Source organism: Euleptes europaea, chromosome 7, assembly GCF_029931775.1.
Source record: "Euleptes europaea isolate rEulEur1 chromosome 7, rEulEur1.hap1, whole genome shotgun sequence".
Lineage (NCBI taxonomy): Eukaryota > Metazoa > Chordata > Lepidosauria > Squamata > Sphaerodactylidae > Euleptes > Euleptes europaea.
The window spans coordinates 81,343,543-81,369,952 of NC_079318.1; the positions used below are offsets into that span (position 1 = coordinate 81,343,543).

General features: G+C 48.7%; 1 protein-coding gene across 8 annotated transcripts in view; it reads left to right on the forward strand.

The window, feature by feature from the left end:
- Positions 1-26,410, forward strand: part of NRXN2 (neurexin 2) — a 393,602-nt gene that overhangs the window by 32,281 nt on the left and 334,911 nt on the right. For 7 of the 8 annotated variants that reach the window (XM_056852311.1, XM_056852313.1, XM_056852316.1 and 4 more), the window contains one exon: positions 22,313-22,342. In XM_056852311.1, the coding sequence (XP_056708289.1) occupies positions 22,313-22,342 (30 nt within the window). Of the gene's footprint in view, positions 1-22,271; positions 22,343-26,410 lie in introns of those variants that run through there. The other variant, XM_056852309.1, reaches the window with a different exon arrangement.

Genomic DNA, 26,410 nt, shown 5'->3' on the forward strand with positions numbered 1-26,410 from the left:
TCAGTCCAAACGAGGCGGAACTCCAGACCCTCATCTGTACACCTCTGGCCGACTAGCAGATGGGCCAGGAAGTTGCAGAGGAACCGTTGTGGGCCTGGAGGTATTATGTGCAGTAAAGGAATGGTTATTTAGAGATGACCTCGTCTCCTACCCTCCCGCTAAAACAACTGCAACTCTTTTTAAAATCAATGCCTTATCTATTTCCATTTCTTGTGGCTTGCAGTTCTTTCACAAGGGAAGAGCTTTGGGGCTATCCTTCTGGAGGAGGGCTTGTGGAAAATGTTGTTGTATCGGTGCTGGAGATGATTGGTGTGTTTGTATGACAGGCGATCTGTGCTTGGCTGTCCTTGAGTGTCTTCTTTTGTGAGGAAATGTGTACAAGAGCAGGTGGATCTGATCCATTACTACTATTACATGATAAGAAGTAGCTTCCATTTCTGGCTCTTCCTCAACCAGAGCAGCCAAAATCTCTTCCGCCTCCCTCCCTCCACTCCCTTGCCTCAGTTGAAAAATGCTAGGAAATCACAAACACAGCCCGAACCAAAATACGATCCTCTCTATAAAGATGCTTGCCGCTTGAGCTAAATTACCCCCTAACGAGCGGAGTTGGCAATCAAATCTGACATACGCTCAGACAACCGCTCTGAGAGCTGGAAGCGTCAGGGTCGGCGTGATCGGGAAGACGCAGCAACAAAAGCCTGTGACTCTTCTGGAAGGACTGCCTGGAAGGTTTGGGACAGCAGATGCTGCTAGCTTTTTTTTAGTGCAATGCACGAGCTTGCGCAGGCTCTCACCCATCAACTGTGTGATCCTTCTGCAAGAACAAGATGGGTATCTGTAGGGAACAGCAGTCAGCTGCCAAGGTAAGCTGGATGTGCCTTCAGTTCCCTTCTCCAGTGTGGTGTAGTGGTTAAGAGGGGTGGTTTGGAGTGGTGGACTCTGATCTGGAGAGCCAGGTTTGATTCCCCACTCCTCCACAGGAGCAGCGGACGCTAATCTGGTGAACCAGGTTGGTTTCCCCACTCCTACACATGAAGCCAGCTGGGTAAGCTTGGGCTAGTCACAGCTCTCTCAGCCCCACTTACCTCACAGGGGCCATTTATGCTTGGTAATTAGCAGTGCGTTCCAGGCTGAATTGCCCCGCATATTTTTTTGAGTTTTTCATGCTGAACCATCGTTCTGGAAGTGACTGTGAAGCCGATGCATACCTGCTTCGCATTACTGAAGAGCCCCTTTAATGCAACCTTTGGTGTTTGCTCTGCCCCCACCGCGAAGAATCCCCTGAAGGAACCATGCAAAATAACAGCGGCGCATTAGCTATGCACATGCTAATGGCTATGCAAACAGGAACGAAGGAGCAGGCGAGTGTAGGGGGTGGAATTTCTCCTTTTGTGTTGGGACCGTGAATAGGCATTTTTAAAGTTGCATTTAAAAAAAGAGCTTTGAGCGAGCATCAAAATTGACCCTGCATAAATGGCCAGGGTGTCTGTTGTGGGGAGAAGGGAAGGTGATTGAAAGCTGGTTTGATTCTCCCTTAAATGGTAGAGAAAGTCGGCATATAAAAACCAACTCTTCTTCTTCTTCAAAATGTCTGGATTGGGAAAAAACCCAGAGAAGGAGTCACGGGAAGCCATCGCTTCCTTCCTCCCAAAAGCATTCTGTTCTGGCTTCTGCTCTTCCCCCCACTTCATAATTGTTTAATTAAAACATGTTGTGTGCCAATTAACCTTTCTCTGGTCCATTTATCTTTCATCTGGTTTCCTCTAAGGACACGTTTGCTCTTCATTACAGGTATAATGCAGTTGTAAAGTAGCTCAAATGTCATGGATTCCCCCCTAAAAATACCCTGGGAATGATAGTTCCTGTGAGAATGCTGAGAACCCTAGATGTCTTCATCGAACTACAACTCCCAGTATTCCTTGGCTTGGAGCATAGTGGCTTTCACCCAGGCTTGGCAGCTCGCTTACAATTGTAGTAAACGCTGTAAGAGGAATGCTGCCAGTTGTTTATTTTTAAACCTTGCATTGCATCTTGCTTTTGGGGGCAATGTGAGAAAATTCAAGGACTTCTTTTGTAAGATTCCTCAGACCTGATGAGGTATGGCAGCAGGGAGGGCATAATGCTGATTCCAGTAATAGAAAGTATGAACCGAGATCCAGGGCATCTCAGGTCTGAAAAAAGATCTGTATAACCCAGTCTGGCCACCAAGATCAAGTTAATTCATGTCATCGTATTCCCTATTACTATGTATGGGTGTGAAAGCTGGACATTGAAAAAAGCTGATAGGAAGAAAGTATATTCCTTTGAAATGTGGTGTTGGAGGAGAGTGTTATGGATACCGTGTACTGCCAAAAACAACAACAAATTAGCGGGTTATAGATCAAATCAATCTTGAACTGACCCTAGAAGCTAAAATGACTAAACTGAGGCTATCGTATTTTGGTCACATTATGAGAAGACAAGAGTCACTGGAAAAGACAATCCTGCTAGGAAAAGTTGAGGGCAGCAGGAAAAGAGGAAGACCCAACAAAGATGGACTGACTCAATAAAGGAAGCCACAGCCCTCAATTTGCAAGACCTGAGCAAGGCTGTCAAAGACAGGACATTCTGGAGGACTTTGATTCATAGGGTCGCCATGAGTCAGAAGCGACTTGACGGCACTTAACACACATAACCCAGTCTTCTGTCTCTTATAGTAAATTTCAAAATTTCTTTTTTGTTTGTTTGTAGCATTTGTGTACTGCCAGAATATGCCACGCTTGGCTATTCATTCACTTTATAGATCTTCACAGCATTGGGGTTCCCCTAAGTTGCAAATGCAAATTAGTTTTAACATGATGATAAGTTTAAATCTTTGTAGCTGAGTTCTGCCCCAAGTGTACCAAGCCTTGGAAATCCTCTTTTCTTCATGCAAATATTCCTGTTTTCTGGGGATTAATGTCAGTGTGTGTTTTGAAGTCTTCTACGTCATTTGTTTTGCTTGTTCTAGTACTAGGGAGTTCCATACATTGGTCTGTGAGTGTAAAATGTCGTCAAGTCGCAGCTGGTTTATGGGCGACCTTGTAGGATTTTCAAGGCAAGTGATTAAGCAGAGGTGATTTTGTCATTGCCTTCCTCTGCAAAGTTGTCCTTGGTGGTCTCCCATCCAAGTACTGACCCTGTTTAGCTTCTGAGATCTGACAAGATCAGGCCATACTGTACCATTTCCACATCTCTATATATTGGTAGGGAATACCAATTTTAAAAATTCATACAGCGCTGCTTAACTTCACTAATCCAAAGGTCACTCGTTGTGGTGGTGTGCCTTCTGAAGTTGGCAGCAGGGTGGAAGAGAGTTGTTGTAAGGAAGGGTTTAGAAAGAGCTGCCCCTATCCTGAGCGAACTTTCAGAGAGGTGAGACAAGGACTTCTTACATTGCTGCAGAAGAGACTCCAGAGGAACCAGAGCTCTTGGGTTCCCCCAAATCCCATGTTCTGGGAGTGTTGCCTGAGATGAAATGTTTAGAACATTGAATTAGGGGTGTGCAAAACAAAAATTTGAGAAAATTCGAATCTGGGTATTTCGGAGCCAAATGTTGTCGGGATACCTGAATGAAAATTCCTGAATTCCCATACTAGTATGGGTTTTTTTCCTGGTTTTTTTTTGGGGGGGGGGATCTGAAAAAATTTGGCTCCATTGTAGCCTATGGGAAAGCTTTCTGGGACTCTGAGGGGACCTTTTTTTTAAGGTAGAGGCACCAAACTTTCAGCACAGCTGCTGATGACTCACTTTAGAAGAACCCCCAAGTTTGGTAAAGACTGGGTCAGGGTGTCCAATTTTATGGGCCCCAAAGAGAGTGCCCCAACCATCCTCCACTGGAAACAATGGAAGAACAATGGGGGCCCATAAAATTGGACCCCGACTCAATATTTACCAAACTTGGGGGTTCTTCTGAAAGAGATGAGGTCGCCATGAGTCTTGATGGCACACAATTATTATTTTATGCTGGTTGAAGTGGTTGGAGGGAGGAGATTTGAACTCTCAGAACAGTGGCATGGGGCAAGATGGGGGCAGTTGTCTCCGGGCCTGGGGACTCTAGGGGCCCAGCCCAGTGGTGCAACTGCCACTAAGTGTTGGTGTTCGCTTTATGGATATGTTAAGTTTGTTAACTCCATCCCTGACTGGAGCAGCAGCAAAATAAAAGCCCAGTGGTACTAGGGTTGCCAACTCTGTGTTGGGAAATTCCTGGAGATATGATGGTGGAGCCTGGGGAGAGCAGGGTTTGAGGAGGGGAGGGACCTCAGTAGGGGTATAATGCCATAGAATCCACCCTCCGAAGAAGTAATTTTCGCCAGAGGAACTGAACTCTGTTGTCTATAAACCAGTTATCATTCCACAAAATCTCCAGGCCTCACCTGGAGGTTGGCATCCTTAAGTGAGACACTGCTCAACAGCAGCGGCCTGGTAGTGGACCTGCATTTCCTACCCTGCAGTGACTCATCCCCACCACTTGGGAGCACTGTGGTTGCCTGCCCTGGTTGCTACAGAGCAGCAGCAGCTAGGCCTCCCAGACTGAGGGTGGCAGCGCCTAGCAACACAACTTGGCAACACTGATGGAGGCCTACCTGGAGCTATTCTGGCCTGCAGGAGGGATAGAGCTGCCTTACAAAAGGATATGTTCTTGGCGTCCCTCTTTGCATATGGCATTATACTATGGAAGCATTTAGTACTTTCAGTATATATTATCAAGGGTCATTTGTTCTTAATTGTGTTTAAAATGGTAAACTGAGTAGTGAAGAAGATTTTGCAACTTTGGGATTTTATCTTTCCTTGTAGTTTATGCAGTGACGGGTGCTATGCACGCAGCAAATGGGTCCCAGAAAAGGAAGCTGAACCTGGTGGGAAGGGGAAGGAAGGAGACACAAATCTGAAATAACATGTTTGCTTTGTATGCATGCAAAGGGCGTGGGGATTGTGTGCGTGTGTGAGAATTAATAGACCTTGCCCCAGGGTTCCCAATCCCTAGTGATGTTACTCTCTTAGACCCAGGAGACTGGGATTTCTGGGCTTCCTAAGGCTCAGTGGATCATTGTTAAGGTTTTCAAACTCCAGGTGGGGCCTGGAGATCTTTTGGAATTACAACTGATCAGTCCCCCTGGAGAAAATAAATAGATTTGAGTCCAGTAGAACTTTAGAGACCAACAAGGGTTTCAGGGTATAAGCTTTCAAGAGTCAAAGCTCCCTTCGTCAGACATGACTCTTGTTGAAGAAGAAGAAGAAGAAGAGTTGGTTTTTATATGCTGACTTTCTCTACCACTTAAGGAAGAATCAAACCGGCCCACAATCAGCTTCCCTTCCCCTCCCCACAACAGACACCCTGTGAGGTCGGCGGGGCTGAGAGAGCTGTGACTAGCCCAAGGTCACCCAGCTGGCTTCGTGTGTAGGATTGGGGAAACAAATCCAGTTCACCAGATTAGCCTCTGCCACTCATGTGGAGTAGTGGGGAATCGAACCTGGTTCTCCAGATCAGAGTCCACCACTCCACCACTCTTAACCACTCCACCATGCTGGCTCTCTAAGGTGCTACTGGACTAGAACGTACTACTACAGACCAACTCGGCTACCCTCTGAAACTATCTTGCTGGAGAAAATAGCTGCTGTGGAGGGTGGAATTTATGGCATTATATCTGGTGAAGTACCTCCACTTACCAAACCCCACCCTTCCCAGGTTCCATCCCCAAATTCCCAGGCATTCCCCACCCAGAGCTGGCAACCCTAGTTATTGTGAGTGTGTGTGTGGGGAGTCATTGTTGGTCCCTGGACTCTTGTCCACAGCTGTGGAAAGAGAGTGGGGCCTAGTGGCAAGAGTCCAGCATCCACCCCTGAGCTGGCTCTGAGTGATGCAGAGGGCCTGCAGGGCGGGGGTTTTCCCCAGTGCCTCTTGTGTTACTCTGCCCCTCCTGCTGCTGCGCTGAGCGGAGGCTGTCGCTGCCAGAGCTCCACATTCATCTCTAAGAAAAATGACCCTCCGTGCCGCCTGGGGCAGGGGGACCTGAGATTAAACCCGCAGACGGCGCCTCACACTCCATCACCTGGCGCTTATCTCCCAGACGCTCCTTCCTGCGTTGTCTTGTTGGTGGCATCTTGACTTCTCTCTCCAGAAGCTTGCTGGCTTCCTTGTTCCTACAGACAGAACAATTTTTATTAAAAAGGCTGGACACGGCTGGAGAAAATGGGCCCGGGATGGATTCCTGTTCCCACCACCATCCAAGGCCCAGAGGTTGTACTTCTCCTGAAAGCAGTGCCTCTTAATCATCCCAAATGTGCGGGGATGGGCTGTGATTACAGTAGTACAGGGGAATTGCACTCAGTATGTGTTCAGAGGCACCCTTGATTATCCTCACACACATTCTGTTAATCAAGACGTGAGCTGTGACTCACGAAAGTTCATACCCTGCCAAAAATTTTGTTAGTCTTTAAGGTGCTACTGGACTCTTGCTCTTTTCTACTGTTACTCTGTATTTTTAATTCATTTAATTATTCCAGTTCTATATTGTTTTTCCTCTAAATATTATCTTTTTTTTTACGTGCCAGGCAAAGTCTGTCTAGGCTTTAGTCTCCCCCCCCCCCCCGCCCCCACAATTCCTTTCCTGCTGTTGCCTCCTCCATTAGCAATCCAGTTGTTATGCTTCTCCTGGCCTGGTTTTAAACTTCTGTTCAGTTTTACAGTGGCGTTCTTTAAAGTTTTTTAATGGGTTTTAATGTACTGTGTTAAAAGTGTTTTGCTTCACTGATTATTTGTAGGCTGCCTTGGATTCCGTATTAAGAGAAAGGCAGCAAGGAGATGTTTTCAGTATAAACAAATAAAGGGTTGGCCATGTCTTCGAAGACAGGTTCTGGGGCACAGGCCTTTCTTCCTCCGACTGAGACCTGACCTTTCTGTCTCCTGTGGACTTAAATTGAGCCAGGGCTGTGAAGCATGAGAAGTAAAAATGAAGTGCTACTGAGCATGTGCAGAAGGTCCATCTCTCACCCATTGTATAGCCACAACTAGACCCCCTGCCTCTTCCACATTCACACCTGGCATTAACAAGAAGGGGTTTTTCAGAGCAGCACGAGCTCTTCAGTTAGGAATCGAGCATTTCCTCCCGAGTCCCCAAACATATTCTAGAACTTCATGGCCATGTTGTTCCCTTAGGTGTGCCCCAGTGTGCTCTCCCCCCCCCGGGTTGCATTGTGTTGCTTTCTGATTTACGTGCAAAGAAATGATGCAGGCTGCATGTTTTTAGCATGCTGTTGCCAATTAGCGTTCCTGGTGGTGGGTGTAACCGGCGAAGTGCGCACATGTGAGCGTGTGCATCTCTTGCTGGCCCTGTGCCTTTCAGCACTCCTGCATAGCGAGGTGGGGGGGGGCAGGCAGAGTCTGCGCCAGCGAGATAAGATTTGGTGCCTTGTGCTTTGACTTTGACTTGCTCTTGATGTCGTGTCTTCCTGGAACAAAAAACAAAGGGAAAAAGTAAAAGGGGGAACAAGGTGCGGATTGAGCTAGGGAGGGTGAGCCAGGAGGGGCTTGCCAGTTGCCCGGCCTCACTTCCCACCCCCCAAATTGAAAGGGGCTTGTCCCGCTCCTTTGCCACCCTGCCTAAGTAGACCAGCTGGACAGCTGCCTGCATCTTTGTTTGAAACAAAGACAGCATTGCAAGCATTGTGTGTAGTAGGCGCATGCGTGTATAGAGCCGTCCGTGCCGGAATGCTGATTCCAGTTTGTTTTGTGTACAGGCAGTGAGGGGTGGGACGGGCATGTTGCAGTGTGCATGTTTCTGTGCGCGCCCAGCCATCTCTGTGGTGTGAAGGTGAAGCAGCGAGGGAGCCACTCAATCAAGGCTCCCAGTTACAACTTGCAAACTGTTAATTTGCACACTCCCAGTTCTATCCGAATGTGGGTAAACATTGGAGAAACCAAGCAGGAATCTTTGCATAAGACTTTGGCCTCATCCTGCTTCCCTTTGCCTGTTTTTTGTCTTCTCTCCTGTGTGAGGGGTTGACATTCCTGTCCTGTAGAACACCTTCCTTCCATTTCTGTCTTTTCCTTGAGTGGTTGTGAGAGTGGGAAGGGCTGTGCTTCATGCCTTTTTGCATATAGATGAAATGTTGTCCAGGGCTCCTGTGTGTTCTAGGTAGGCCATCATATTGTCCTAGGAAGCTGTATTCTCCAGTTCCCCTGGAAAATATAGTAGGGTAGAAATGTCGCCCCCCTTCCCCACAGCTATGTTTCCAAATGCTGAAGATTCTCTTCTTTGCCTGCATCATTACTGTGAGTGCAGGGGCATGTGCATTGGCAATAGAGCTTCCATGTGGACTAGGATTGCCAGGTCCCTCTTTGCCACCGGTGGGAGGGTTTTGAGGCGGAGCCTGAGAAGGGCAGGGTTTGGGGAGGGGAGGGACTTCAATGCCATAGAGTCCAATTGCCAAAGAGGCCATTTTCTCCAGGTGAACTGATCTCTATCGGCTGGAGATCAGTTGTAATAAGCAGATCTCCAGCTACTACCTGAAGGTTGGTAACCCTAATATGGAGAGCTTTTTGTTCACTTTGCTCAATTTTTTGGGGACTTTTTCCACGCCTGCTCTGCAATGACTCCGTATTGAGTGTCAGGGGCATGGTCATCATGGCTGCTGTGGTGCTGCCACTTTTTTTTTTTTGCTTTTTTCTTCATGCATGCACTGTAGTGTAATATTGATATACAAATAGTATCCTTCCACCTGAAGTGCTGCCTTGCACCTTTCATTTCCTTTACTTGGTATGCAGAGAAATCACTTCATGGTGGAGTTTAAAACAGTTGACTGAGTAGTGAATTTCTGTGGCCAGCTGCCTTGCAGCTTCCTGTCCATATGCCTTTCCAGGCAAACAGGACATAAACTGCCTTCCTTTTCCCCCTTATATCTCCACAGCAAAAAGGGATCCGGCCGTCATTTTAAAAAAAGTTTAAACTGTAAATTCAGAAGATCTAAAATTTGAAATGGAAACAGATAAGTGGCAATAGATTGTTATAACATTATTGAGCTATAGCCCATTGCCATTTACTGGGGAGCAGAGAAGAGTTTGTTTTTTATATGCCAACTTTCTCTACCACTTAAGGGAGACTCAAACCGGCTTACAATCACCTTCCCTTCCCCTCCCCACAACAGACACCCTGTGAGGTAGGTGGGGTTGAGAGAGCTCTAACAGAGCTGTAACTTGCCCAAGGTCACCCAGCTGGCTTCGTGTGTAGGAGTGGGGAATCAAACCCAGCTCACCTAGTCTTTGGGTCCTAAAGGGTCAGGTAGGTTAGAAATGTGGTGCTCCTTTGGTGTAGCTTTGAACTCATGGGAGCTTGCATGGGTTGGGATTTTGGCTCACCCGGTGCTTTTTCACACGTTTGGATGGGACAGGGCCCATGCTTCTACATCCAATAATCTCTGGCTTTTCCACTATAAGGGAGGGGGAATCAAAACTCTAATAGCACCCGAAAGACTAATGATATTTATTTCAATATGTAGTCACAGCCTACTCCATCGGGTAGATATCTACCTGATGGAATAGGCTGTGACCTACAAAAGCTCATGTGGAAATAAATATCATTAGTCTTCAAAGTGCCACTAGAGTTTTTGATTATTTCTTGCTAAGAAAGACTAAAACAGCTACCCCTTTGCAATTTTTCTAATATGAGGACTGTCATGTTTTTTGCTGCTGCTCTCTGCATTACAAGGGACCCAATTAGTGGTGGGGAGACATTAGATTGGATCCAGAATAAATTTTCCAGTGGCAGAATGGAACTTTCGTTCTTCCCCTCTCCCGCTGAAGAAGAAGAGTTGGTTTTTATACCCCGCTTTTCTCTACTGTAAGGAGTCTCAAAGCAGCTTACAGTCGCCTTCCCTCTTCCCCCCACAATGGGCACCTTGTGCAGTAGGTGGGGCTGAGAGAGTTCTGAGAGAACTGTGACTGGTCCAAGGTCACCCAACAGGCTTCATGTGGAGGAGTGGGGAATCAAACCCAGTTCTCCAGATTAGAGTCCGTCGCTCTTAAACACTACATCTCGCTGGCTCTGAAACCCCCTGATCTCCACAAAATGCTGCTGAGATTCAGGGGAATGTGAGGAATGACACGAGGGGGGCAGTAGCAGGAAGTGGATATTGGTGGAAATTGCCAGTTTGGATCTGACCCATTGCCTTACTGCAGCTTTTATGCCATTTCCCCCATTGAGCCTGCCTTCCAGTCTTTTGTTATCACAGACTCATTCAGTGAAGAGGCGTAAAAAATGTCCACACCCACATGTTCGCAGACACGTACTGCAGACAACATACACATCTTTCATTCAGTGCCTAAGAGCCAGCATGGTGTAGTGGTTAAGAGCGGTGGTTTGGAGCGGTAGACTCTGATCTGGAGAACCAGGTTTGATTCTCCACTCCTCCACATGAATAGCGGACTCCAATCTGGTGTACCGGGTTGGTTTCCCCACTCCTACACATGAAGCCAGCTGGGTGACCTTGGGCTAGTCACAGAGCTCTCTCAGCCCCCCCCCCCCACCTCATAGTGTGACTGTTGTGGGGAGGGGAAGGTGATTGTAAGGCGGTTTGAATCTTCCTTTAGTGGTAGAGAAAATTGGCTTATAAAAACCAACTGTTCTTCTTGCTGTGATGCTGGATGGCACTGTTCAGGTTCAGAGCCGCACCCTTGAGTGGCTTCAGAGGAGCCAACTCTTCTTCTTCTTCTTCTTCTCCTCCTTCTCGTTCTCCTTCTCCTCCTTCTCCACATCCTCCTTCTCCTCCTCCTCCTCCTTTGAATATTCTATCTGCATTTGTGATCATGAGACTGTTAAGTGGCCACTGTTTAGTCATAAGAATGAAACGGGTCTGACTTTTTGGTGTCCAGGTGTATTGTGGGGCTTCCAGCTTTGTTTCAGTTTGCATTCACGGGTGCCTTGAGGATGCTACTCCAAGCTAGTGAGTTGTGAACAGAGAACCAGAAGGTGTTTGTTTTCCTCCCTTACATTAATTTAATCCAGAGCCCATAAGAGCACTCTGCTCCTCTCAGCAGGATTGACTTAACTATCCGTTCAGTATGGGAGAGTGGATCTACAGCAGATCGAACAGGGGATTTCTCTGTGGCGGCCCCATTCCTATGGGACGGGCTGCCAAAGGATGTAAGGGCTGTGAAGTCTTCATTGCTTTTCAGAAAGCAGAAAGCTTTTGGTTAAATTGCTGTGATCGTTTATTCCCTTGCTGGTGTTGTCGCTTTGGATTATGGTTTTAATACATGACTGTCATGTGGGAAACCACTTTTGAGCCACACGGAAACGTGGTCTGCAGAACTTTTAATAGAATCGCAGCCCAGTCTTTAGACCCTCCCCTGCTGCTGGCGTATTGTCAACTATGCCCACTCAACAGAGTGAGAATATGTGTACAAAACACCCACCTACCCCAAAAGATGCAGAGCCCTGACCTGGATGGCCCAGGCTAGCCTGATCTCATTAGATCTCAGAAGCTAAGCAGGGTTGGCCCTGGTTAGTATTTGGATGGGAGACCACCAAGAAAGTCCAGGGTCACTACACAGAGGCAGGCAGTGGCAAACTACCTCTTTCATCTCTTGCCATTAAAACCCTATGGGGTCACCATAAGTTGGCTGCCACCTGGCAGCACTTTACACCACCAAAACATGCAGAGAGCATAGCAGTTGCACTGGAGTTCATAGCAACGCCACTGCAACCACGAGTCATAGAGTAGCATTCTGCCAATGCCCTTGCCCCATGACAGTCAGACAGAGAAAGACAACCTGCATATGCTGATAGGGCCACGCACCCTCCCGTAAATGGGACATGCCAAGGGAAGGAATAAAGGGAACATAGAACCTTCCTCTGGAAGGAGAACTATGGCATGGTTGGGAGGAGCTTTGGAATGCTCTACGAAGCTCTGCCGATATGGGCTTCGGTCCTCTTCAGTAATCAGGTTCTCTTTTAGAACATAAGTAGAGCCTGCTGGATCAGACCAGTGGTCCATCTGGTCCAGAATACTGTTTCACACAGTGGCAAACCACTTGCCCTGGAGGGTCAAAAAACAACAACAGGGCATATCGGCTGAGGCCTTCCCCTGCTGCTGCCTCCCAGCCCTGGTATTCAGGTGTTTGCTGCCTCTGTATAGAGAGGCTCCTTTCAGTCACCACAGCTAGTTGCTGTTAGTGGACCTCTTCTCCATATATCAGTCCTTTTAAAGCCATCTGTGCCCATGGCCATCACTGCCTCCGCTGGCAGAGAATTCCACAGTTCAGTTACTTGTTGGCTAAAGAAGTATTTCCTTTTGTCAGTCCTGAACCTATTTCCCAACAATTTAATTGGGTGCCTCCGAGTCCCTAGTATAATGAAGAAGGGAGAAAAAACTCCCTCTCTCCATTTTCCCCACCCCATGCATAATTTTACAAATCTCTATAATATCTTCCCTTAAAGGTAAAGGTTGTCCCCTGTGCAAGCACTGGGTCATTACTGACCCATAGGGTGACGTCACATCCTGACATTTACTAGGCAGACTGTGTATACATGGTGGTTTGCCATTGCCTTCCCCAGTCGTCTACACCAGTGGTTCCCAAACTGTGCTCCACGGAGCACTTGGTGCTCCATGAAACATCTCCTAGTGCTCCGTGAAGAGATTGGAAAGAAAAATACTGCTGTCGTTCAGTTTAGTATATAGGTGCTAGGTGATAATTAGTGCTCTGTGATTAATTTCTCTCCATGATTAAGTGCTCCATGACTCAAAAAGTTTGGGAACCGCTGGTCTACACTTTACCCCCAGCAAGCTGGGTACTCATTTTAGCGACCTCAGAAGGATGGAAGGCTGAGTCAACCTTGAGCCGCCTACCTGAAACCGACTTCCGTCTGGATCGAACTCAAGCTGTGAGCAGAGCTTTGACAGCAGTACTGCAGCTTAACACTGCGCCACGGGGCTCACTGTTTCCCCTTAGCTGCCTTTTCTCTAGACTGTGAAGTCCCAGCCTGCCCTGCCCTGGGTTGCCCAAGCTACTTTGATCTCGTCAGATCCTGGAAGCTAAGGAGGGTCAACAATCAGCCCTGGACACTAAAAGGCATTCCTGTCATCCCCCCCCCCCCACATAGTTCACTGGGGGAAGGCACCAGTGTGGCAAATAGGAATCATGGATTCAGATCGGAGTTTGCCAAAAGCAAGCGGGTCTCACTGGTCTGTATGCTCTTGCAGAGCCCACAGCTCTCCATTCTACCTTGGCGGGATCTCCCATCATGGCGAACACGGTGTTACCACTGAGCCAACCCATCCCTTTTAGGGAACTGCGTTGGAACTGCATTGCCTAGAGGGGCTCCTCCATGGGGCTGTGATCCTGCCAGATACTGGGCATCACAGGCATTAGGGCAACAGCAACACAGATTAGAGTGGAGTGGTGTAGTTGCCACAGACTGTAGCTGTGCTTCCTGTCTCCTCCTCCTTGCAAGAGAGGTGGTTACGCCTGTATGGTGTCTTGCCAGCATCTCCACCCCCCCCCCCCAGTTGTGGGAGGCAGTAAGCAGAGCAGACGTGGTGGGGCAGGGTGAAACAGATGCCGAAGTTCCAGTTTGAGGCATGGACTCTCCCTCCGTCACTTAGCTGTGTGTGGTGCAATCTTCTTGCACCTCCCCCCCACCGGTGGAGTAAAGACTCCCTTTTGGTGTCTGTGTCCTGAAATGGCATGCCTGTAAAGGTTCCGAACAGAGCAGCATTAGACTTAGGCGACAACAGTCTTTGTTTTCTCCCTTGGCTGTTTGTGCTTAGTGTCCCCTTGCTGTGCAAACTACCCTTTCTGTGGGGTTTCTACCACCAGATCCCCCCTCATGCGTGTTCTAAGTGTGCCAGACGTGAAGCCAGAGAGATATAACCTGGTCCTTCTCCCCTTCCCGCTGCTGAGCCTTTTCCCCCATTTAGGGGGGAGGTCAGTTCCATCTGCCGTGCTGCAGACAATTATTATGTGATTGTAGCGCCATCGGGGGGAGTATTACTCCCTACTTATTGAATGATTTGGGCTATTTTACATGTATTTAAATTATATTTTAAGGTTTTATTGGTTTTATTGTTCTGGACTTGTAAGCTGCTCTGAGCCTGGCCTTTGGGCTGGGGAGGGCCGGGTAAAAGTGTAATTAAATAAATAAACCCCATACCCTATTATCTGAGCTATGGGTGTCCTGGCTGTGGTTTAGGTAGTGCGTTGAAGGGCTGTGAATGTTTTCAGACTTATCATCAGCTATGCCAGGGCTTGTAGGTGGTGTTGGAGCTGGGGACGCTCCCCCGCCATGGCTGATGGGATCTTATTGAGGTGTGCCAGGTTTTTCAGTGGTGTAACATGGTGCCAGTTGTAGGTGCATGCCCAGGGCCAGAGACACTTAGGAAACCAATTAAATCTAACTCCGCTTATAACTACCATGAGAGCAATGGGGTTACATCAGCACAGTTCTGGCACAGCTTGGCACTGACGTTATCTCCTGATTAAGCCAGCGTAGGGCTTAGTAGCCATCCTAAACTGTTCGGAGGTGAGGCTTAGGATTACTCCATAAATATGCTTGGTATCGAGTCTGTAAATATAACTCCCCTCCCCTCCACAAACTCTTCCCTTTCCCATAGACGCCCTCTTCTCTAATGAACTGTTGTATGCAAATGAAACACTGCACATTGTAACCAATGGGTCAGTGATATGCAGATAAGCAGGCACACCGCAGCCAATGGGGAAGTGTTTTAGCAAATCTCCCTGGGACGTGATTTACATGTGTCCGGTGCCAGCTCCGTTATTAATCACCTGAGCAGCAGCTACGTCCTGATTAAGGGCCCTGTCATTAAGGCGACACGCTCAGATAAGGCAGGGCATGTTATCATGGCCACCCTGTGCCTGGCAGGCTGCTGATGGGCACATTCATTATTCACTTGGGCGATGCCAGCAAATGAGGCCCTGGCTGGAATGGTTTGCAGGGTTTTTCTCGTGGTAGTGTTTCTCAAACTTTTTGAACTTGCATACCCCCACCCCCCAACCACCCCATTCCCACCTACCTCCTGCTTCTCTGGTGATTGTGTCTCATGGGTCTCTCAAGCCTGGTGAGGTGTTCCACAGGTGAGTGGGTAGAGGTTACTATGTGTAGTGTGCAGCTCTCCCCCCTTGCTGCATGTGCTGACCTCTTGTGCTAATGGCAGCTTAGATCTGCTCCAAAGCTGGCATTAGCAGAACTACGGAACAGGACGTTTCTGTCCCCATCCCAAAACCATACACCTTAGCTCAAAGTCTCTGCCTATCCTTCCCAAATCAGATTGTGGGGTGTTGGGGCACAGTTACATTTACCCATGGAATATGAATTAGTGAGGGTCTGTTACCAGTGGGTATTCTGCCCACTCAAGATTTGGCTTGTGGTGGCAGAAGCTCCATCCCCTCAGGAGAAAGCTCCACCTACCTACCCACCTTGCAACTCTGCACTAGCTCCCTACTTCTGGTCTTTCCCACCACCATGGTGTAGTGGTTGAGAGCGGTGGTTTGGAGCGGTGGACTCTGATCTGGAGAACCAGGTTTGATTCCCCACTCCTCCACATGAGTGGCGGAGGTTAATCTGGTGAACTGGGTTGGTTTCCCCACTCCTACACACGAAGCCAGCTGGGTGAACTTGGACTAGTCATAGTTCTCTTAGAGCTCTCTCAGCCCCACCTACCTCACAGGGTGTCTGTTGTGGGGAGGGGAAGGGAAGGTGATTGTAAGCCAGTCTGATTCTTCCTTAAGTGGTAGAGAAAGTCGGCATATAAAAACCGACTCTTCTTCTTAAAGTGAGAATTCAGGACCTTGGATACGGGAGGACCTGTGCATGAATATGGATGCCTGTGATGCAGTTTGTGAGTGTGCAGAAAGAGGAGGTGTGTGTGTGTTTCTAGTATGCACACATGTGGCTGCAGTGTTTGTGACAGCCACAGTTTGTGATAATGCGCAGCTGTACAGAGATTTGGCAGGCGGGTGTGTTCAGCGCTTGGAAACAATGTGGGGAAAGATCCTGTGGGCTGTAGTATTGCAGGAGTGTGTGGGTGTGTACACTTGGTAGGAGTTGTGGTAGTAAAGGAATACATGTGCATGAGGTCATTACAACAGTGTGCAAGGCAGGTCTTGACCAAAGACTGTGTGGTGGGTGTGGTGTGACGTGCATTCTCACACAGTACACAGTTGCGAAGCGCTTTGCTGAAATGGCGCAATGGGAACATATGTGTGTAATGCAGGGCCTCTCTCTGCTGAAAGATGGGATTTAGCTGCCGGTTTCTTCTGCCTTGTCTCCGTTCCCTGCCTTGAGGAATGATAGACTTCTCAGCAGCTCCTTTGGGATTTATTCTTTCCACTACACTATGCAGATTGGATTTCGGGGCAGGGGGAGGGAGGGAACGTGCGCTTTTGAGTTTTGGTCAAAATTGTGTGTGCGAGAGACAGGGAAAAAGGGGGGGATGAACTAGCAGAAGGCTAGGGGGCTATGGGACAGAGTGTACAACAATAGCCGAGCGAGTATGTACATAGTAGAGAAAGAGAGAAAATGAAAAAAGGAAAGGGGTCTTTCCCCTACCTCTCCCTCCCAGGCTAGTTGGCTCTGAGAGCATCCCCTTAAATCCCCCCTGCTACAAGACCACCCCTTCTTTTCTACCCAGAAACAAATCTAGTTTGTTAATGGGAGGAGGGGGGCTGCAGCAGTCAGAACAATATGGCCGCCACCGTCATGCCTGAGGGATCATTGGAGTGGTCTCCATGGCAACGGGAGGAGAGAGCAGCATCCTAATGTGCCCAGCCTCCTTTTCCTCCTCCGTGCAGCTCAGGCGCCTGGCAAGATGGGTCAGGTCAGCACCCCCACAGGCGCTGAGGCTTCCAGACCCCTCCAGCAAGAGCCAGGCATGCCTTTTTCCCCTTTCCAGAGTGCATCCACCAAGAGTTCTTCCAGTCATTCAGATCGGTCCTCTTTTTTGGTGGTGGTGGTTGTTGGCAGCTGGAAAAAGGCTGGGTGTCCCAGCAATGCTTGATCTGTGAAGAAAAGGCCAGGCCTTTGGAACCTGAGGCAATAGCTTGGCTGGAGTAACTGATACCCTGCCCCCATGCCGCCCTTTCAAATCGGCTATGGATGTGAGGGGTGAGAGGGTGGATGGGAATGGCTGTGTGAATTGGCTCACTTGCTCATCCAGGGCTATTTGCCACATTGGTCCCCTCCCCCCCATTCCTGGATTGCATGGTTACGGGCTGGTTGGCTATTAGAGGGAGGATCTTGAGCCATTTTCTGGCTTTTTTGTCATACATACCATCTCCCCCACCCACAGGCTTTGGAGAATCAGAGAATCATAGAGTTGGAAGGGACCACCAGGGTCATCTAGTCCAACCCCCTGCACAGTGCAGGAAATTCACAACTACCTCCCCCCCACACCCCCAGTGACCCCTACTCCATGCCCAGAAGATGGCCAAGATGCCCTCCCTCTCATCATCTGCCTAAGGTCATAGAATCAGCATTGCTGACAGATGGCCGTCTAGCTTCTGCTTAAAAACCTTTCGGGAAGAAGAGCCCACCACCTCCCGAGGAAGCCTGTTCCACTGAGGAACCACTCTTAACTGTTAGAAAATTCTTCCTACTGTCTAGACGGAAACTCTTTTGATTTAATTTCAACCCGTTGGTTCTGATCCAACCTTCTAGGGCAACAGAAAACAACTCGGCATCCTCCTCTCTATGACAGCCCTTCAAGTACTTGAAGATCGAAGTCTTCTTCTCTTCAGGCTAAGCACACCCAGCTCCTTCAACCTTTTCTCACAGTACTTGGTCTCCAGTAGGGGCATTGAGTTACAAGCCCCGCTTTCATTCCTTCCTGGAACTAGACTAAGAGCTTTCTGATTTAGGATGAGCCTCTCATTATTGGGAAGGAAGTGTTGGGTGGAACTGGGAACCTGAACTCCTGAATCCTTTGACTGGGGAGGGGATGTTTGGCTGCTTATTATTTGGGCTCCTGTCAAAGCTTATGAGGGGATCAATAGGTTGGAGAGAGTGGGAATCAGGACTCCTGGGTCCAGTTTTGGATTCTGGAAGGGAAGGGGAGTTGTCCGGCTGAGCAAAGATGATCAGATTCAGGGTTCTGACCACAACTTTGATGTGCTGTCCAGAGGATGCCGCGAACATGTGCCTTGTGCTGAGTCAGGCCAGTGTCTCCTGTAATGTGCACAGCTTTCCAGAGTCCCAGGCAGAGGTCTTTCACATCACCTACTGCCTGATCCTTTTAGTTGGATGTTTTGGGGATTGAACCTGGGATTTCCAGCATGATAAACTGATGCTGTACCGCTGAGTCTTGGCCCCACCCTACAAACCTTTTTAGAATGTCAAGGCTTTAAAATGTGAAATAGGACTTCTTACCGTCTACTGCATGTTCTTATCACCCGGAAACCTCTGCCAGTTCCCTATACATCTGGTTTTAGAGCTACTTGCTTCCAAGTAGAGCCAGGGCCTTATGGCTTTAATCTCCAGTTTAATGGAGGAGGGTAGGGCCGATTCCTAACAGGCTACGGACGATGTATATGATCTTTTTTTCTTCTTCTGCAGTTGTAGTGCTTGGTGTTTACCCTGTTATCGGTTCCAATCCAGATGATATCCGACCCAACCTGCTGGTTTCCCACGTCCCCCTCATCCCATTTCCCCCTGGAGTTGGTTTGTAGCGATTTATTCACTGTCAAGCACAATTACGGGGCCATCGGAACCCATGTGGGCAGCTGGGGCACCTGTTTTGTCCTCCAATCAGAAGAAAGTGTTTCTTAGAAAGGACCTCACAAAACCCCACATCACTCCCAGCATTAATGCCTCGTCCACCTGGGCACACCTTCCCGTCACTGTCGGACCTCGCCTTGGCTTCTGTTTCAGCAGTACCTGCATGAACCTGGCCTCTTGCGAGGACTTTTTGCCCTTGTCCGACCCGTCCAACCTCTCCCATTCTAGTAACAACCAGACAGTTGTAATCTTATGTTTTCCCTCCTCCTTTACTGAGTTTGCAGCTTTTAATCTCTGCAGTTAATACCTGGAAACTGGAACTATAGATGTTTCCATTCACCCGGCAGGTTAGAGAAGGAGTGAGCGATGAGAGAGTGCATTACGGATGGGTGGCTTCTGATGCCTCCTGTGGGGCAGGATCAGGTAAACCCCCCTTTCTAATTTTGTTTGAAGCGCCATCCATAATACACTATCCCCTTTGACAATCTGCGTTGACAGGAAATGCAGATTCTCAACAGAGGATAAAATGCAATATTGCCCGTTGCGTGAATCTACCATGATAGATAGCTTTCTCATGCAAGTGGAAGAGACTAGCCCCCCTCTTAGAAGCAGGTCAGGGAATGAGAGGAGGCCTGAGTTAACACTCCCTGCCCCAGGATGTGGTGGTGGCTGCCAATCTGGAAGGCTTTAAGAGGGGAGTAGACATGTTCATGGAAGAGAGGGCTATGCATGGCTACTAGTCAAAATGGATGCTAGTCATGATGCATACTTATTCTCTTTAGTATCAGAGGAGTAGGCCTATTCTATTAGGGGAGGGGCTGTAGCTCAGTGGTAAAGCATCTGCTTGGCATGCAGAAGGTCCCAGGTTCAATCCCCGGCATCTCCAGTTAGAAGAAGAAGAGTTGGTTTTTATATGCTGACTTTCTCTACCACTTAAGGGAGACTCAGACTGGCTTACAATCACCTTCCCCTCCCCACAAGAGACACCTGTGAGGTAGGTGGGGCTGAGAGAGTTTTAACAGAGCTGTAACTTGCCCAAAGTCACCCAGCTGGCTTCGTGTGAAGGAGTGGGGAAACAAACCCGGTTCTCCAGATCATACTCCACTGCTCCAAACCACCACTCTTAACCACTATACCACACTGGCTCAATTAAAGGGACTAGGCAAGTAGGTGATGTGAAAGACCTCTACCTGAGACCCTGGAGAGCCACTGTGAATAGACAATACTGACTTTGATGGACCAAGAGTCTGGTTCAGTATAAGACAGTATAAGACAGCTTCATGTATTCATGTGTTCATTAGGTGCTGTGGATCACAGGCAGGACAATACTGCTGCAGTCGTCTTGCCTGTGGGCTTCCTAGAGGCACCTGTCTGGTCACTGTGTGAACAGACTGCTGGACTTGCTGGGCCTTGGTCTGATCCAGCATGGCTTTTCTTATGCCCCTGCGTCCTTAACGGTCCCGGCCCGTGTGTGGTTCTGTCTCCACACAGCAGCCTGTTCTGTTTTCCTGTTGTGTGTGCTTCAGACATTTTGCTGCTCTGTGTGTGTTTGCATAGGGAGCGTCTGAGAGTGGGGAAGGAGAGCAGCCACTTTGGGGCTGAGGATGCTTGGCAGGGGGTTGGCTGAATGTGCGTGTGCTTTTGAGGGGAGGGGGGTGAAGTGAGAACTCCTCATTTACATGAAATTGGGTGCTTGTCGGAAACAGGTGCCAGCACAGGGTCTGAAGCTGACGTGGTGACGAATGCTGGCAAAGGCAGTGCCCCCCTTACTCTGCTCCTGCCCTTATCCTGAAGCAGTAGAGAAGGGGATGTGTGGCCGGCCCTCCTCCCGGTGTCTGTCCCTCTGGTTTGACCTGCTCCAGTGATCAAGCCCCTGCCTCTCATGCCATGGGGGGCTCCTGGTCTACCTTACAAGCTTTACAAGCCAGGAAGTCAGCACAGATCCCACAAATAATGTCTCTCTCTCTCTGTGTGTGCATAACTAGCTCTTTGCCATGTACCCAGTGGAGGGAGTGTGCTCTGGGGGGCAGTCTTCACCTAAAAAGGACATTGGAGGGTCAGTCCTATCTTATGTTTGGGGTACAGCTAAAGACTGGCTTCAGGCAAGAGAGCTCTTCAAATCCCATGATCAGAAAGATGGGATACCGCCACTTTGCAGTGGAGAAATATGAATGGCGCACAGCGTCTGTGGGTGAAATTCTGCTTAGTAACAAAAGCCCTAACAATTGAGGAGGTGTTTCCTTCCCCCTTTTCCCCAGACAAGGTAACTGCATGCTGGGTTTGGTACTCTGCTCCTCACTGGATAACATGCTTGTGGGTGGAAGGAAGGATGGGTACTTGCAGTCAGGGTATTATTGTTAACAGCCTTTAACTCCACCCGTGCAAAGAAGTCCTCAGAAGGAACCAGACCACCGCCACGTTTAGTAACCTGCCCGCACACATGTACGTTTGTCACTTCCCTGCTCGATTGCCTGGAGGCCAGGCTTACTCACCTCGGGTGACCAGGCTTGGTGCTGTTGAGGAGAAGCTCTCTGTCTGCGTTGCAGTTGGGGGAAAACCTTCTGCATGTTACAGTTCACGCTTGTGACAAAATGGGGAGAAGTGAGGTATTCTCATCTGTCTTGATTGTGACTCCTGGGCTATGGGTGGAGATGGCAGGTGGGAATAGTAGTGACTGCAGATTGTAGCACAGAATACAAGAACGTGATCTTGTGGTATGTGCATATATGAGCCTGGTCTCTCCCTTTCACAGCTGGAGGCTCTCCATCTTCCCTCCCTGAGAAGAGCTCCATTCCCCTACGAACCTCCGCTCTCGGTTGACTCTGGCTCTTCAGAACCTGTGGCTCCCTACATTGGTGGGGGTGGGGGTGGATGGTGGTAGCAGTGGTACCTGGGGCATTTATGCGAAGTTCCTCTTATCCAAAGGGTGTTACAGACAGAATGGTGGGTGAGATACTTTGGTTTGGGGGAAATTGCGTCCCGATTTCATTGACAATGAGGGTGGGTCTCTCCCTGCCACTGACCTCCACCCCCAGTAGAGTGACAGAGTTTTAACGGGGGGGGGGGCTGTCCCTGGGCTTGTTACCACTAACATATTTTCTTCCTGGAGCAGCGTGCTCAATTCCGAGGCTCGCAGGCCGCAAACACAACACTCTCCCCTCAAGGCTGCTTGGTTTGTGTGTTTGTTTCTTCCATTTTTGTTGTTTTCGCCTGGAAAAAAAAAAGCATTTCCTCTCCCTGGGCGATGCAGCTATTTGCCCTAAATGCTTTTTTTTTTAAACCCTAAAAGAAACCAAATTTTCTTTTTTTCCCCCTGTCCCCCTCTTGTTATTGCTTTGGTTCTGTCCGGGTTTTTAAGTTTCTTCTCCTCTCCTTTCTGTTTGTTTCGGCATCCGACCCTCAACCCCCTTCCCTCTCTCTCTCTGCCGGGGGCCTGGATGTCTGTCACAAGTTAAAAAAAGCTTTTAAATTGTGGCAAAGAGGGGAAAAAACCCTCCTTTTTTCCGTGCGTTTATATGACTCGTCTTTTTTCTTTCTTTCTTTTTTTCCTTTCCTTCCCCCTCAAGGTCCAGCTCACCTGACGTTAAACAGCCAAGGTATGGTTTTAAGTTTCTTTCAACAAATGAGTTTTTAATTTCTTCTGTCCTCCTCCCCCTCCTCCCCAGTCTCTTTCCATCTCTCTCCTCCTCCATTTCTCTCCTCCTCGCACTCTTGATTTCTCTCCTCCCATTCGCTTCCGCCCATCTCATCCCACGTTGGTTTCTGACATTGCCTAGATCTCTTGCTTATGAAGCTGATTTTTTTCTTTATTTTGTTATTTTGTACATCAACGTTTATTAGGAAGGGAAAAAAGCATGTTTTGCAGAGAAAGGCAAAGAAAACTGTATTTCATCTCTGCGTCGCTGTGGAGCTTTGATGAACTGTGTGACTTATGCTGATGATCTGATTATTAACAGCTTTGTGTGGCTTGCTTCAGTGATTGCATTCTTGGGGACTCATCCTGGAGCTGGCACAAACTGGCATCGCCCGCCAAAGGCATAGCGGGCGGCTGGGCTGGCTTATGGCAGCCAGAAGGTGGATTAGTTTGCTGGCCGGCTGAAACTGGACAGACGTTTTGTGCGATGGGTAGCGCCCCCCCCCCTTCGCAGGTGGCAAAGAGAAGGCCCTTGATTTGTCACTCAGCAGGACTGCAGGGTGTGCTTCCTCCCTTTATTTATTTAAATACTTATATGCCGCTTTTCTTCTGCATAAAAATACACAACTGATGCTGCAAAACTTACAGTAAAGAAAAAACAGCACCACGAGGCCACTATATATATAGTTTAGGAGATATATATATCTCCTAAACTTCAATTTTATGATTTTATAATGCAGTCCTAAAATGTACATACAGAACTCTATAAACATGCTACTAAGGATAAGAATACAGAAGCCATTATTCTGAGAACAGATTAAAAGAAGCTTGTATGTATAAACTGCCATCAAGTCACAGCCGACTTATGGCGACCCCTTATGGGGCTTTCAAGGCAAGAGACTAGCCGAGGTGGTTTGCCAGTGCCTTCCTCTGCATAGCAACCCTGGTATTCCTTGGTGGTCTCCCATCCAACTACTAACCAGAGACGACCCTCCTTATAGGGTTGCCAGGAACCTCTTCGACATCAGTGGGAGGTTTTTGGGGTGGAGCCTAAGGAGGGCGGGGCTTGGAGAAGGGAGGGACTTCAATGCCATAGAGCCCAATTGCCAAAGCGGCCATTTTCTCCAGGGGAACATATCTCTATCATCTGGAGATCAGTTGTAATATCAGGAGATCTCGTGCCGCTACCTGGAGGTTGGCAACCCTACCTGCTTAGCTTCCAGGTTCTGATGAGATCAGGCTAGCCTGGGCTATCCAGGCCAGGGCCCAAAGAAGCTAACTGGGGGGTGGGGTAGGCTTACCAGGTCCCTCTTCTTCTTCGGCGGGAGGCTTTTAGAATGGAGGTGCGGGGGGGGGGGGGGTCACATGCGCCCAGAAGTGCTTCTGGGTGTAAAACGCATCACAAGGGGGCATTTTCCACTCAAACTCCCAGTTTAAGTGTAAAACGGCCACTTGCGATGCATTTTACACCTGGAAGCGCTGCATCGCAACAGGCCTTTACCACTCAAACTGGGAGTTTGAGTGGAAACCGGCCCTTTGCAATGCAGCACTTCCGGATATGAACCGGAAGTGACGTGTCGCTGGTTGCCCGAATTGCCCGCCGATCCTCACCTGGTCAGCGGGCAGCCAGGTGGATTGGCAGGGGTTTGCCCGCCACCACCTGGCACTTGGCAACCCTGGGGTGGGGGGAGAGCCACAACCAAAATTATACAAAGAACCAACTAAAGAAAAAGAATTCAGCTCACTCTAGGGCTGGTCTGCAATCTTTCAGGCAGGCTCACTCAAAGCCAGAGGCCGTGAGCCAAGGACCAAAAGCATCATGCTTCAAGCCTAATACCTAAAAAAAAAAAAAGGCTCTGATCTGGAGAACCAGGTTTGATTCCCCACTCCACATGATCAGTGGAGGCTAATCTGGTGAACTGGCTTTGTTTCCCCACTCCTACGCATGAAGCCAGCTGAGTGACCTTGGGCTAGTCACAGCTGTCTCAGCCTCACCTACCTCACAAGGTGTCTGTTGTGGGGAGGAGAGGGGAAGGTGATTGTAAGCCGGTTTGATTTTTCCTTTAGTGGTAGAGAAAGTCGGCATATAAAAAACAATTCTTCTTCTACTGCTGTAGCTTATACCCACGTCGACTGCAGTTCTGTGTGGTTAGGGACTAAATGCTTACACTTCTTCAAGAGGAAAAGGAGTGGTTGCCCCACGCTCTAGTGTCATGGGAAGATGGAAAATGCCTGGCTTGAATAAGTCCACTCTAGCCAAATCTTTTTCCTGCCCGTGAACAGAACGGCAGTAGGGACATATTCAGCAGTCCATTAGTGACACAGTGCCGAGTGTTTATGTTCCTGTTATTGGCTCAATAATGCCCAGGGGATCTACTGATCCCAAATAGTCCAACTGTTTCCCCCAGGAGATAATTCCAGTTAGATTGGTTAGGAAGAGGAAGCCACCTTTCACTACCCCATTGGCAACTACTGAAAATTCCATGCCCTCTATGCATCAAATGTAGGTTTACCAGGTCTTGCAGATCCACCGGCGGGAGGTTTTCTTTGGCGCGCGATGTGAGCGTGCAGCACAACACACCTACATCAATTCCGGTTTTACCTGGAAGCAATGTGGACGCTCTATCATTCTCTGCCGAAACTCTATGGTTTCCATAGAGTTTCAGCGGAGGCTGTTAGAGCGTCTGTGTCACATCCGGGTAAAACCAAAAAGGACGTGGATGCGTTGCACGGGTGCGTGTGCACACGCTGCCCACTGGTCCTCAGGTGGTCGGCGGGCAACCCTAATCAAATGCCAGGCCAGAGAGAAAAGTCTGTGAAAGGTGCTGCAGTCTAGGGAGCAGAAATTAATGGTTACAGGACAGCCGCCTTCTCTCTGTTGAGGGCCTAACTACACAGTACACAGTCTTCAGATCCAGTTCAGGTCCTCCGTGAGGACTGTCAGTCAGATGTGTGTGTGTGAGTTTACCACTGGAAACTCCGTTCCCACATGCACATATCCTGGTAAAGACTGGAACTGTGGCACATGGAGAGAAGATGCTTGTGCCTCTGCCTGTTTTGTGTTCCAGTCACTGGATGAATGCCATTAGGCCCTGTAGGTGAACCTGCATGTACCACATCAGTTCACATGGAGCCTTCAATGGGCAAATAGTGACCCACCACCACCACCACCACCATGGGCTACTTCTGGTTAGGAAAAACAGCACGAGGGAGGCTGAAGCCCTTTCTTCTCGCACACCATATTCCCAGTGCAAATCACTATGTTCCCAATTTGAATTGAGTTCCCAGTAAAGAACTCATAAAAGCATGTGGATCGCAAGAACCTGGGTAAAAACGTAATGTGTAGCCAGGCTCAGAGGGTGCTCTTGTGTGGGCAGAGATCTATTGGGCCAACGCTATAAATAAGTCCACAGACTTCAAAAACAACAACAACCCAAACCACCCACAAATATTTGCGTGACTGGGAGGCCCGTTTCCTCTTTAAGATGTTTTAACCATACGATTAAGAGAGCCACCGTGGTGTAGTGGTTAAGAGCGGTGGTTTGGAGCGGTGGACTCTAATCTGGGGAACCGGGTTTGATTCCCCACTCCTCTGCATGAGCGGTGGACGCTAATCTGGTGAACCAGGTGGTTTCCCCACTCCTCTGCATGAAGCCAGCTGGGTGACCTTGGGCTAGTCACAGCTCTCTTAGAGCTCTCTCAGCCCCACCTACCTCACAGAGGAGAGGGGAAGGGAAGGTGATTGTAAGCCGGTTTGATTCTTCCTTCAGCGGTAGAGAAAGTCGGCATATAAAAACCAATTCTTCTTTTTCTTCTTCAAGGTAGTTACATAGCAATAGGGCTGTTGAATTAAAATTTTTTTGGTATAGTTCGGATTCGGCCGAATTCAGCCCGTTTAGATTCGGGATATGCCGAAGTCCGAACTCCCCCACTTCGGGTCCGTTCAATTCGGCGGGAATTCAAAGTTCGGAAAAAAATTCGGCCGAATAAAGCCATTAAAAACACAATCGCCCCTTTCCGCGGCTCTGGG